The sequence below is a fragment of the Ochotona curzoniae genome, unplaced genomic scaffold (genome assembly GCF_017591425.1).
Source record: "Ochotona curzoniae isolate NIBS_2020 unplaced genomic scaffold, NIBS_Ocur_1.0 contig_3498, whole genome shotgun sequence".
NCBI lineage: Eukaryota > Metazoa > Chordata > Mammalia > Lagomorpha > Ochotonidae > Ochotona > Ochotona curzoniae.
Window position 1 is genome coordinate 2298025 of NW_024465885.1, and position 14856 is coordinate 2312880.

At 36.9% G+C, this 14856-nt stretch overlaps 1 protein-coding gene across 3 annotated transcripts in view; it reads left to right on the top strand.

Annotated features, from left to right (window-relative positions):
• Positions 1 to 5170: 5170 nt before the first annotated feature.
• SPICE1 (spindle and centriole associated protein 1) overlaps positions 5171 to 14856 on the top strand; it is a 54705-nt gene continuing 45019 nt past the window's right edge. For all 3 annotated transcript variants that reach the window (XR_005883909.1, XM_040980473.1, XM_040980474.1), the window contains exons 1-2: positions 5171 to 6088; positions 11385 to 11432. Coding sequence is in view for 2 of the 3 variants with exons in the window: in XM_040980473.1 (XP_040836407.1) it covers positions 5990 to 6088; positions 11385 to 11432 (147 nt within the window). In the remaining variant the exon portion in view is untranslated. The remainder of the gene's footprint in view (positions 6089 to 11384; positions 11433 to 14856) is intronic.

Genomic DNA, 14856 nt, shown 5'->3' on the forward strand with positions numbered 1-14856 from the left:
ATATCTACTTTCAGTTCTGGGAGAAAGGCATTATGTCCTCTTTTTTTTTTTTAAAGATTTATTTTTGTTATTTTTTCATTGGAAAGGCGGATATACAGAGAGGAGAGACAGAGAGGAGGATCTTCCATCCGATGATTCACTCCCCAAGTGAGCACGCACAACAGCCAATGCTATGCCAATCCGAAGCCAGGAGCCTCATCCGGGTCTCCCATGCGGGTGCAGGGGCCTAAAGCCCCGGACCACAGGCAGGGAACTGGAAGGGAAGCGGGGCTACTGGGATTAGAACCGGTGCCCATATTGGATCCTGGGGTGTCCAAGGTGAAGGCCTTAACCACTGCACCATCGCGCCGGGCCTGCATTATGTCCTCTTAACAACCTAGTCACCTCTTAAAGGCCTCGCTTCACCACACTGTCTCAAGGGCTGTGAGATTACAGTGTGAGTCCAGAAAGGGTACTCCGGGTTTGAGCCACGATGTCGTCTCACCATTTCTGTGGCCTGTGAATTTGGCCCTGGCTTAGCTGAATACTGCTTGAGATTTCACAAATCTCACTCCTCAAATTTCTGTAATGACTGGGGCCAGGCTAGGCCAAAGTGAAGGAGCTGGGACTCAATCCAGGTTTCCCATTTGGGTGGCAGGAACTCAAATACTTAAGCCACCACCTGCTGCCAACCAAAGTGTGCAGTAGCAGGAATCTGAAATCTAGAGCAGAGCCAGGATTTGAACTCAGGCACTGCAATAGGGATGTGGCCATCCCAAGTAACGTCTTAAACGCTATGCCAGCCCCCTGCCCCTACTCTTCTTGACAGCTGTTTGACTATTCATAAGCCTTACATACCTTAACACTATTTGCTGGGTTTTTAACATCTGGCAGAATTTTAGCCAGAATTTCTGACGGACTGTATTTTAAGTTGAAGTAACTCTCTTCTCTATTCTTTTAAAAGAATAATAGAAGTTGATTGTAGAAAATTTGGAAAACACAGGATCAAGCAGAGATAACCCAGTTTCAGGAAACTTTTCTAATCCTGATTTTGATGTCAACTCCCTGCTGTGCCTTTATTATTTGTGTGATTTTGAGCAATATGCTGACTACCACTAAGCCTGATTTTTTTTTTTTTTCCTTTGGGAAATGAGTTAATAGAGTTCTTATTGACCTTACCAACACTTAAGTAGGATTTAGTATCTGGTTGGGTTCTAGGCACTTTACATATTTAAATAGTTCCATTTTACTGTTGGTGGCGAAGATGAGATTATGAACCCAGATAATCTGATTCCAGATTGTACTGGTTTTTATTCTATAAAATTGTACCTACAAAGTTGTATCATGGAAAATAATGATAATAATAGTAAAAGAAAACAACCCAAACTGAAAAATATTGTCATACAGTGTGTATACTAAGAAATGGACATAAGTGTGCAGATACATGGGATTTTGGTTCTCTGAACACACACGGCCAATATCCAAATTAAGAACAATACATTACTAGTGTTCCAGGAGTCCTTACTGTTCCTCTTCTGTTGTCGTTTACATGGTATGAGCCAGTGAAACAATATATACAAAAAATATGCATTTTCACAATTTTTGTACTTTTGCTATATATTAACTTCCACAAATAAGGGAACATATGTAACATTTGATTTGGGGGGCATCAGGCTTATTTCATTGAGCTTAATCATCTTAAGTTACAACCATTTTGTTGCATATGTCAGGATTTCATTCTTACGATTGAGTAAATGTTCCACCTTGTTTATGTCACATTTTGTTTCATTCTGTATCTTAGCTATTGTGCATTGAGCTGCTGTATACTCAGGAATGCATATATATTTTTCATATGCTGATTTCATTTCCTTTGGATACATTTCCAGGACTGGGATTGCTGGATCAATTTTAGGGTAAATTTATTTTAAGTTTTCTGAGACATTTCCAATGTTCTCCATTATGGTTGTACCAATTTGCATTCTCACCAGTAGTGGATTACCTTTTATTCCACATTTTTGCCAACATTTGTTTCTTTTTGATTTTTGTAAAATAGCCATTTTTAAAGGTTTATTTATTTATTTGTTTTGAAAGAGTTGGAGAGAGAAAGAGAGGTAACTTCCACCCACTGATTCACTCCCCAGATGGCTGCAATGCTGGTACTGGCCCATGCCCAAGCCAGGAAAGGTGATACCCCATTGTGATTTTCATTATTATTATTATTATTATTTTGTGCTTCTCTAATGGCTAGTGCCAGTTTGTACTCTTAACCACTATGTTATGTTGTCACACAGGATAGTAGGAGGGGTTAAATGTGACACTCGTCGGACAAGTGCTTTCTTAATTGTCTATATATTTTAGTGTCATTGAGAGTATGCTCTATATACAATTCTGTATTTTTACACTGTACTGTGTTTTACTGTCATTCCTTAAATGTGATTGCCCTTTGCTTCTGTGAGTTAGCTCAGTGGTTAAATACATTGTGTTTCTCTGAGTAACTATTATGTTTTCCATATTTTTCTTTCTTATTCCATTTTATTTTTGACTAACGTACATTTTTATGGGGTATGCTGTGATAGTTTGATGTATATATCAAATATGTAATGATCAAATTAGAGTGATTAACATTCTCATTTCCTTAAGCATTTGTCATTTCTCTATGTTGAGTGCCTTCATACTCCTCTTTTTATTTTATAAAATATACAAGAAATTGATAAAATATGTAATCACACTGTTGTGCTATGGAATTATATCTTTTAAAGAATAGCTTATGTAATAGATTAATGAGATAGAGTTTGCATACTATTAGGTTTATCCTTTGAAGTATACGATTCAGAGGTTTCTTAGAATAGTCCCGCAGTTGTGCAGCTGTCTTCATCACTTAATTCCATAATCTAATTCAGTATCCTCCCCCCCAAAAAAGGAGCACCGGACCCCTTAGGGGTCACACTGTGTTCTTCCAGACTCTGTTAGCCTCTGAGCTAGTTTATATCTCTGTGACTTTGACTAGCTTGGGTCATATAAATGCTGTCATACAATATGTAGCCTTCGGGTTCTCTCAGCATAATATATTCAGTTGTTTAGGGTTTATCTATAGTATAGCAAAAATGAATATTATTGCAAAATAGTATTCTATTGTATGGATGTATACCACCTTTTACTTAATAAATATATAGTTGAGGGGCCCAGAACAGTGGTGTAGCTTGCTAATCCTCTGCCTGCAAGCACTGGCATCCTATATAGGTGTCAGTTCGGGTCCTAGGTGCTCCACTTATGATCCAGCTTCCTGCTATGGTTTAGCAAAGCAGTGAAGAATAGCTCAAGTCCTTGGGACCCTGCACCCACGTAGGAGACCCAGAAGAAACTCCTGGCTCCCAGCTTTAGATCAGCTCAGCTCTGGCAATTGGTTAGTGAACATGCAAATGGAAGACCTCTCTCTCCCTGCCTCTCCTCTCAGTAAAAATCTGCCTTTCAAATAAAAATAAATCTTTAAAAAAATGCCAGTTGGTGGATATTTGGGGTAGTATACTTTTAGGTTATTAGAAATAATACTGTTGTGCATATTTATGGCAACATGCGCTCTCAGTTCTCTTGGATTTATAGGTAGGGTGGAATTTCTAAAACTGCCAAATTGTTTGCCAAAGTATCCATAACATCATACATTACTCTCAGCAGCAAATGAAGATTTTGGTTTCTCCATATGCTCATCAGTGCTTATTTATCCATCTTTTGTTTTGCAGCCATCCTAGAGGATATAAGGTATTATCTTGTGGTTTTAACTGGCATTTCCCTAATGAGTAATTGTGATGAGCATATTTTCATGTGCATATTGGCCATGTATAATATTTTCTTAGGAGAAAAGTTGATTCAAGTCCTGTGCTCATTTTAAAATTGGATTTTTAAAAAATTGATGAATTGTAATAATTTCTATTTCATGTAGATTCAAGTCATTTATCAGATAAATGATTTACAGATATTTCTTCCTGTTCTGTTTGTAGTGTTTTCACTTTCTCCATTATGCATTTGAAGCACAAAAAAACTTAATTTTTATGTAATTTACTTATTTTGGTTTTATTTGTTGATGCCTTTGGTGGTGTACTTAAGAAGTCATTGTTTAAGCCAAGATTCATAGAGATTTACTCAGATATTCTTTGAAGAGTTTTATTGCCTTAGCTCTTAGATTTAAATCTATAGTTCATTTCAGGTTAATTTTTTTCTGTAGTGTAAGTTTGGGGTCCATCTTCATTGTTTTCTTTCTGAATTATCCTTTTATTCCAATATCATTTGTTGAAAAGACTGTTCTTCATTGAATTGTTTGGACACCTTTAATTTGAACCTATTTCTTGGTCTTTGTAATTGATAGTTTTGGCTTTGTTAATAACTAGTTATGCAACTTTCAGTGCTCATAAACTTTGCTCCTTACTTTTTCCCTCTGTAAGTGAATAAACACCTTATTGGGTTATAATGAGAATTAATGAAGATAAATGAAGGGTCTTCAGAAAGTTCTTAGAGAATACATATTATGAGGAAGTATTCATGGATTTTTTTCACCAAAATAAATGGATCTTTTAATTAATTTTGAACAAACTTTTTGAAGTCTTCTCATTTGTGTAAAAAGTTTAGAACAGTACCTTACTTATAGAAAGCATTTAATATGCTAGCTGATGCCATCATCACTATTATTACCATTGGCGTCATCATCATCGTTTTCATCATCTCCATTATATTGTCATCACCATCATAAACCTTAAATGTTATTCTCTCATCTGTGTGTGATTTATCTCCTTTACTGAATTGTAAACTCTGAAGTTAGATATCACACCTAAAAAGTAACTGTTCCTAATTAGGGAGGGATTATAAAAAGCAATGAGAATTTAAGGCAAACTCTTGAAAAACCCTTGCATTGAAGTATTTTTATTGCACTTGACAGTTTAAAAAAATATTCTTAAGGAAAATGCTAGAGTTTTTGTTTTTACTTTTTTAAACTTTAGTAACATATTTGAAGCTCGCAGAGTGGCATCTTCCATCCAAGTTGTTGTAATGACTAGGTCTGGGCCAGACCAAAGCCAGGAGCCAAGCGCAAGGCTCCAAGCACTTGGACCTTCTTCCACTGCTTTCACAGGAGCATAAACTGTAGCTGGATCAGCAGTAGAGTAGCTAGGCCTCAGCCCAGTGCCTCTGTGTGATGCCAGTGATGGAGGGGATAGTTTGCCTATTAATGCCACAATGTAGGCCCATAAATTCTTTGTTTTAAGCTAACTGGAAAGAAAGGGGTCAGCTAAGAAGTTCTGTAATTATTTAGATAGGTAAAGAGATTTTAGGACAGGAGTCATTTATATGTGTTGCTTTGTAAAGATTACTCCCTGTCTGTACATATGGTAAAATGTTAATTGTGGTCTTCTATTAATTTTGTGTGTTTGGTCCAGAGGCCTTAGGATTGCTGTTTAAAATATGCTGAGCTAATACTCACAACTTTCACATTGTAATTTGATATCAATAAATATCAGTTTCATATGAGAGAGATGCTAGAAGTGATATCCTCATTTGTTCTGTAAAGTTTAATCTTTATTTTAAGGTAAGCATAAATGTAGCTGGCAGTGATTTTAAGTGTTAGAATACATATGAAGAAACCCCATCTCTTTTACTCTTCCCTTTTCTGTTCTTACTCTCATTTTTAGCATCTGGCTGGCAGTTTTTCTAATTGTGAGATTGTGTGACTGTTGATAAAGCTTGTGAGTGCTATCTTAGTTCTCAGCTTTAGGTCATATTTTCTGTATTCCCAGAGCTCTTCCTTGAACAAGTATATTTAAATGGTTGATTTGAGACTTTTCTTGTTATAATTTTCTGTTGTAAAATGAGAGAACCAAATATTTTGGTAGCTTGTTCCTTTCATCCTGATTAACTCCCTGATGTTTGAAGTTGTTTTCCTTAAGTTGTCTTTTCTTCCTCTTTGGTGGTGCTTACTTACTACATTTTCTAATGTTTTAAAATGGTGACATTATTTTATTCCTAGATGTCATTTGTCAGAGTGAACCGTTACAGTCCCCGGGGAGGTGGAAGAAAAGTATTAAAGCTAAAGAAGAAGAAACCTTCAGTGAAGCAAGAATGGGATGTAAGTTACTTGGGACAAAAAAGAATGCAGCATCACTCTAGAGGAATAGACAGGGTGACACGACCCTTGTCACTCAGGACATTGTTCCGAATGGGCTCAGCATCTGATAGGCTAAAATGGGCTGCTGAGCCTAATATGTCTTGGATTGCAGAGTGAAAGATAGGTTTGTGAAGTTGATCTTTTTATGCTGAATCCTCTGACTCCTTTGACTTGGAAAGACTCCTCCGCTCTACTTTAGGATCTCTCTGTGTTAAGGTAGTTCTAACTAACTTTTGTCACGGAAGTCTGAATTTTTTTCTTTTAGGTTTGCCCATAGCAATCAAATGTACTATTATTATGTGAGTGGCATTTTTAATTGAAAAAATGGTGAATCTTGACATCTTGCCCCTGGAATTATTTGTAGTTCACCTACAAATTTATTTATTTTTATTTAAAAAAAAGTTATTTATTTTTTGAAAGGCAAGATTATAAAGAAAGAGGGAAAGAGAGAGACAGAGATCTTCCCTCCACTGGTTCCTTCCTTAAATGACTACAGTTTTCAGGGCTGGAATGTGCCAAAACCAGGAACCTGAAATTCCAACTAGGTACCCAAGTAGATAGCAGGCTTCAAGGGCTTGGGCTGTCTTCTACCAATTTCCCAAACATATCAGCATTGATTTTGATTAGAATTGGAGCAGCCAAGACTTGAAGCACTGTTCATATGAGATGCTGCCATTGTAGGTAATAGCTTAATCTGCTGCAAGCAGTCCCAGTCAATTTTAATATACAGAAGTTCTCTTAAGATGTAAGACAGAGGTTGGAACCATAGGATGTAAGTTAAGCCTCTGCCTTTGGTGCTGGCATTCCATTTGGGTGTCAGTTGGAGTCCTGACTTGTTTACTTGCAGCCCAGCTCCCTGCTAATGTGCCAGGGAAAGCAGCAAAAGATTACCCTGTACTCACATGGGAGACCCAGAAGAAGGTCCAGGGGCCTTACTTCTGCTTTGGCAGCCATTTTGTGAGTGAACCAGTGGATCAAAGATCTCTGTATGTCTTTTCTTTTCTCTCTGTGTATCTGCCTTTCAGACAAAAATAAACACGTCTTTAAAGATGTAAACCAATGTCAAAATTTGGGACACGAGATCCCTGGCTCCTAATCTCAATATTAACATAGTACTAGCTAGGGTATTTATGTCTTTTACAGGCTGGTACTTGGTTTGTACCATGAACTTTATGTTTTCATTTCGTGTTGTGAGAATAACCAATCAAAGACTAGTTTGGATCTCTGGAATTCCTTTGTACTCTTGAGGTTACAGTCAAAGGTCTTATCCAGATATCCCTCAAACTAGAAATCTGGCAGGAAGACTTCTCTGCATTCAGACTATGCTGTTGCTGATTGACTATAAAATATTAGATAGATGAACTCGTTAAAAGGCAGAAAGAAAAGTATGTCTTCTTCAGGGAGTTTTCTTTGAATTCAGTATTTATTCCAGTATGCTATGATTGTGCTTAATTGATGCTCATTATTTCAAGTTGGATTAAGAACCATTCTCATTTACTTTTGTTACTAGCCCTGGAAAAATCTTTTCTCTAAAAAAAAGATTTATTTGTTCTATATGTAAAAAAAAAAATGGTAGCTGGTATGTAAAAACTGTACTGCATGGTATGTGGGTACTAAGTGATGTTTTGCTTGCTGTGAACTCTGATATCTGTTGAGGGGAAATACTTTTATCTTTTCAAGCATTTAAAGATTTATTTTATTTTATTTTTATTGGAAAGTCAGATACAGAGAGATGAGGAGATATAGAAGGGAAGATCTTCCACCCATTGATCTACTCCCAAAGAAGCCACCATGGCTAGAGCTTCCCCAATCTGAAGCCAGTAGCCCGGAGTCCCTCCAGGTCTCCCACATGGGTGCAGGGTCCCAAGGCTTTGGGCCGTCCTTGACTGTTTTCCCAAGTCACAAGCAGGGAGTTGAATGGGAAGCAGGCTGCCAGGATACAACCAGAACCCGTATGTGATCCTGGTGCGTGCAAGGTGAGGACTTTAGCTGCTAGGCTACTGTGCCAGGCCTCCTATTTTTTCAAACATTTAGCATTTCTTTATGGTGACAACAGCCCAAATCCTATCTTTTAGGATTGTTTTTAATAAAAATATGTACAGTTCACTAACATCTATAGTCATGCTACTCTACATAGAACCTCAGAACTTCTTACTCCTACCTAGTACTTTCCTTCAACCTTTGGCCATTTCTTCCTCTCTTCTTCCTTCTCAACCTGTAGTAAACTTCATTTTATTTTTGACTTCCGTACAATCACTTACTTTTAGATTCTATGTATGAGAGCATGTGATTTTCTGTGCTTGGCTTATTTCATGTAGCACAATAACTTCAGTTCCATCCATCTTGTTGGAAATGATAAGATTTTATTCCTTCTTATGGCTGAGAAATATTCTGTTGTATATATGCACCACATTTTTTATGTGCATTGGTTGTTGGACACTAATTGTTTCTGCAATTCTTGGCTATTGTGAATAGAGCTGTTAATAAACAAGGATGTACAGCCATCTCTGACAGATTTGGTTATTGGATCACATGGTCAATTTTTGGTTTTCTGAGGGACCTCCATTCTGTTTTCCATAAGAATTGTGTAAATTTACCTACGTAGCAACAGTGTGCCTGGGTTCTGTTTAGTCTACATCTTAACCAAAACTTGTCATCTCTTGTGTTTTAATAACAGCCAATCTTATAAAAAATAATAATAATATTCAGTTTTGTGAGGTGATACCTCATTGTAGTGTAATTTTGTACTTCCCTGGGTTAGTGATGAGCTTTATTTCATACACTTGTTTGCCATATTGTATGAATTCCTTTGAGAAATGGCGCTCTAGGTCTACTGCCCATTTTTAAATTAGATTTTTTTTTTTAAAGATTTATTATTTTTTCATTGGAAAGGCGGATATACAGAGAGGAGAGACAGAGAGGAAGATCTTCCGTCCGATGATTCACTCCCCAAGTGAGCACAGCGGCCGATGCTATGCCGATTCCGAAACCAGGAGCCTCATCCGGGTCTCCCACGCGGGTGCAGGGACCCAAAGCTTTGGGCCGTCCTCGACTGCTTTCCCAGGCCACAAGCAGGGAGCTGGAAGGGAAGTGGGGCTGCCGGGATTAGAACCGGCACCCATATGGGATCCCGGGCGTGCAAGGCAAGGACCTTTAACCACTTGCGCCACCGCGCCGGGGCCCTAGATTTTTTTTTTATTGACTTGACATTCCTTAGATATTCTGGATATTAACCTCCTTATCAGATGTATCACTTGAAGCGATTTTACTGATGCTTTCACTCTGTTCATTTCCTGTAAAAACTCATTAATTTGATGAGATCCCATTTTTATATTTTACTTTTATTTTCCATGCTTTTTGGATCTGATCTAGAAAATCCTTGCTCATTTCAATGTCCTGAAGTGTTTTCTCTATAGTTTCTTCTGCTAGCTTGATAATTTCAGGTATTATTTTAGGTATTCCATTTTGAGTTGATTTTTGTACGTGTTGAGAGATAGGAATCTAGTTTCATTTTTCTGCATGTGGATATCTGATTTTCCCAGTATCATGTATTAAAAAGACTGTTCTTTTTTCAAGTATGTGTCCTTAAACCTTTGTAAAGTAGCAGGGGTTTGTGTTGTGTGGATGTATTTCTAGGATACCTATTCTGTTTCAATGGTCTATGGATCTGTTTTTATGCCAATACCATGCTGTTTCAGTTACTGTAGATTTGTAATATATTTTGTTACGTATTTTGCAGTATTTAAATATATTTTAAAAATACACTATATGTATTTTTATATATTATGAATTTTAAAATCAGGTGATGTCTCCTATTGTATTCTTTTGCTTTGAGCTGTTTGGAGGGTCTTTTATGGTTCCATCCAAATTTTAATAATTTTTCTCTTTTTTTCCTAGTTCTGTGAAGAGTAATACTGGGATTTTGATAGGGCTTGCTTTTAATCTGTAAATAATCTTGGGCAGTACTGATTCTTGTTGATCATAAACATGATGTCTTTCCATTTCTTTAATATCAATTTCCTTTTTTTTTTAAAGATTTATTTTATTTTTATTGGAAAGGCGGATATACAGAGAGGAGAGACAGAGGAACATCTTCCATCCGATGATTCACTCCCCAAGTGAGCACAGCGGCCGATGCTATGCCGATTCCGAAACCAGGAGCCTCATCCGGGTCTCCCATGCGGGTGCAGGGTCCCAAAGCTTTGGACCATCCTCTACTGCTTTCCCGGGCCACAGGCAGGGAGCTGGAAGGGAAGCGGGGCTGCCGGGATTAGAACTGGCGCCCATATGGGATCCCTGGTGTTCAAGGCGAGGACCTTAACCACTTGTGCCATCACGCCAGCCCCAATATCAATTTCTTTAACCAATAATTTATGGTCCTCATTGTAGAACTTTTACCACTTTCATCAAATTTATTTTTAGGCATTTTTTTTGGTATATATCTCTTTAATGTGGGATTTATGATGACTTTCCTGATTTTATTTTTGGATGAATCACTGTTGGGGCATAACAACACTACTGATTTATTCACATTGATTTGTATCCTACAACTTTGCTGAGTTTATTAGTTTTAAGATTTTTTTGTAGGGCCTTTGGGGTTTTTTTTAATCATATCATCTACAAACAGTGAGTTTAATTTCTGCTTTCCAATTTGGATGCCCTTTATGCTTCCCTTGATATAGTGAAGATGAAGTCATTTTGGGAGGAGTCAGGTTGCAGGATTGCAACCTAAAGCTGTGCAGACTCTGCACCCAGGGGTGCTGCTTACAAAGTACCTCCTGGAGAGGTACAACATGATGGCCTGGTTTTAGTGTCTTTTTACTTAAATGGTTGCTTTTTGCATCTTAGAAAGTTATGGAGTACTGTAAAACTCTTATATTTTAAATAGACTATATGTTTAACATATTTGCAGATACAAATTGAATCTCTTTATAGTGATCACATTTCCTATGAGAAATCTTGGGATTTGCCTTAGGGAACCCTTTTTCCAGAGTGAAGTTTGAAGCCTGCAACTTTTGCTGAACTTATTTTATAGTTGCTGAATTGAATGCTTAATTTATTTAAGCCTCCTAAAATTAGTCTGTTGCTTTCTGTAAGACCTAAAACTAGTCTGTTAATAATTATGTTAAGTGTACTAGTTCCTGGAAAGACAACATTTTTATCCTAGGATTTTGAATCCATTGTCAGTCATTACAACCCAGTAAATACTGATAATTTACAAAAGAATTTTAAGAAGGCCTTTTTCTTTCTTTTGCAGAATACTGTGAACGATCTAACAGTTCATCGGGCAACGCCTGAAGATCTGGTGAGTTTTATATCCGCTGTAAACTCATTTATTCAGTATTTTATTTATCATTTATTTCTGAACTTCAGTATAGAAACTACAGTAACTTCTTAGAAGGTGTTATGATTAATCTTGCCTGTGTGTGTTTTAAATAAAAAAGCCCATCTTTTGAATTTTCTGATTTTTCCCTTACATACGTGTGTATCAGGATTTAATTAGATAGGTTCCATTTGTAGTTCAAATCTGTGTAGTCTAATATCTATAAATACCTATTGGCCTTGTCCTTTTTATAAATAAGCAACATTTGTTAATGCTTCCCCGTATAAACTTACTGATCTAGTTCAGGACTTGGAACTTTTTAACAGTTTATCTCTTTGTATAGTGTATATTTCTATTTTTTTGTGTATTTCTATTTTTGAACCCTAATTCATATTATTTTTCTTATTTGGAGTAGTTTCCCCCTCCAAATTTTTAATTTTTTCCTCTTTGACCTGATTTAAGTCCCCCATCCCCTCTTTTCTTTTTTCCCTTTTGAAGCTTCTGCTTAAGGGGCTTTTGTTTGTTGCTTTGTTCTGTTTTGAGAGGCAAAGAGAGAGAATGTGTGCTTCCATCTTCTAGTGTTCTCTCCAAATGCCTGTAGTGGCCCTTAGTTGGTACTGAATCTGGGAACCATGTTCTCTATCCAGGTCTCCAACACGGGTGGCAGAAACCTAGTGGCTTGGGCCACCACCATTTCCCAGGGTCTGTGCTGGCAGGAAGCTGGACTGAGAAGCAGAACAGGCATTGAACCCTGTCACTCCAATTTGGGATGCATGTATGCATGTATCTTAATCTGTGCCTTAGCCACTAGGCAGAATGCCTGCCCTTCCACCTTAAGTTTTAACAAAACAGAGTGTGTTGATATACAATTCATGTATCATAAAATTTACTCTGTTAAAAAGGATTAACTTTAGTGGTTTTGTGTGTGGGGGTGTGTATTTACAGGTTTGTGCAATCACTAACTAGTTTTAGGAGGCTTTTGTCTCACCAAAAAGAAACCCTATACCCATTAACCGCCACTCCTTATGCCCAACTTTTACCAGTCTGTCTGCGGTGATTAATCTGTCTGAGGTTTCCATGGATTTGCTTATCCAGTACAAATCCTGTACCCATTAATAGTCATTCCCTTTGCCCAACTTGCCCCCCAGTTTGTGGCAATAATTTTTATATCTCTATGGTTTTCCCTATTCTGTATTTTTTTAAAATAATGGAATATGTTGACCTTTTGTCTTCTAGCGCCTTGTAGCATATTATCAAGGCTCATTTTTTTTAGTGTGGATAGGTACTTAGTTTTTTTTATTATTGTTAAATATATCATTGTATGATACACTGTATTTGTCCATTCATCAGTTGGTGCACATTTGTTTTTCCACCTTTTGACTGTTAGGAATATTGCTGTTATGAACATTCATGTGCAAATTTTTGTCTGAACATATGGTGTCAGTTCTTTTGTGTATATCTGTAGGAGTAGAATTTCTGGATCATATGATGCTTCCATAATTAACTCCTTGAACACCTGCCAAACCTTTTGCCAAAGTGGCAGCTCAGTTTCCATTCCACCAGCATGTGTGATGTTTCCAATTTCAGCACATTGTTGTGAAGTCTTTTTTGGTGGAGTTCTAGCGAGAGCGTGAAGTGCCATCTCAGTCTTGATCTGAATTCCCTTAATGAGAAGTGATGTCGGACATCTTTAGCATGAGCTTATTTTCCATTTGTAGTCTCTTCTATGTAGTAAGGTCTATACTAATTCGTTAGTCATTTGGAATTTATGTTATTGTATAATTTTGAGTTATCAAAATTAATTTTATGTTCTTGATATACATGCCATTTCAGATGGGTGATTTACAAGTAGTTTGTATAAGTTGTTTTTGCTTTCTTGATGGTGTTTCTGTAATCATCAGAATTTCAAATTTTGGTGAAGTCCAACATTATTTTTGTCACTTGTGCTTTTATTGTCATATTTAAGAAATCATTACCTAATCTTAGTTTCATAAAGACTTATTGATGTCTTTTGTTCTAAGAGTTTTATAGTTTTAACTCATATGTAGGTTTATAATTGATTTTGAGGTAATTTTTATATGATGTGAGGTAGAGGTCCACCTTCATTATTTTGCAAATAAACAACTGCCCAAGCACCATTTGTTAAACAGTTACTAACTGATTTGTCTTGGTGCTATATAAGGCTTATTCTGCACTGTTAAGATTATCCCATTGATCTGTATTTCTGTGTTTATTTTAGTACCACACTGTCGTGATAACCAGAGTTTTTGTAGTAGGTTAGAAGTCTTACTTTTTGAAACTTTCCAACAGTTAGCTTCTGCTTAACAGTTGTTACACTCAACACCTAAATAAGACACAGAATGTATCAATAGAATATGTCATTTGTGTTTATGTGGGTATGGCCATTGTCCCTGGACAGATGGCTAATGATGCTTTTTAAGAGATAAAAAAATATGTATCTTACATGTTGTAATGGAGCTATGAATCTTAATCATAGTAGGTGCTCTTAAAATATTTATTGAGGGTAATAATGATTCCCAACTGACGTAAGTATTTTATGAAAAATTTCAAACTCAAATGAAAGTAGACACAGAAATGTCTAGAACTCCCATGTCATGTTTTCCAGATAGAAGTTTTGAAAATTTTGTCATGGCTGTTTTACTTATTTTGCACCTTTGCTTGTCCCCTCATTGAAACATTTTAAAGCAAGCCCGAGAGAGTACATCATTTTGTGCTGTGTATCGGTTTCTTTCAGGAAACAACACTGCAGTGCTCCTATCCTGTCTGACAGAAGTAAAAAGTAATTGCTTGGTAACAGTCTGTAATCAGATTTTTTCAAACATTTTATAAAATACCATTTTCATTTTTTTTTCTTTGAGTCAGAATTCCCACATAATATTTGGTTTGTTAGTCTTTAAGACTTGTTTCTTATTTACATGTCGAGAGATCTACCATTTTACCAGCTTCTGTATGGGCTTTGTTTCTATTCACAGTTCTGGATAGTACAGTGCTTAGAAAGCCAAATAGCTGCTTTTCTTTCTTACCCACCTCAGTGAATTCCCCCCACCTGACTGGTAAGACTTGCAACTTGTTTCTTACGCTGTAAGGTCTCTAAGTCTCTGGATTTCTGCATCTTCAGTGACCTACTTCCACAGGAAACCACTGCTGGACAATAAAAGCAGGACTTGTGGTGATGTCATCACAGAATGGGTTTGTTTTTGCCAAAAGTGACTCATTAAAATCTTGGTTTTGACCCATTTTTTCAAGATTGATTTATTTATTTGTTTGAAAGAGAGAGACATGGGGGGGGTGGAGGGGAGAGAAAGAGAAAGAGATCGATCGATCTTTCTTCCCTTCATCCCTTGGTTTACTCCCCAGATGTTCACAACAGTCGAGGCCTGACCAA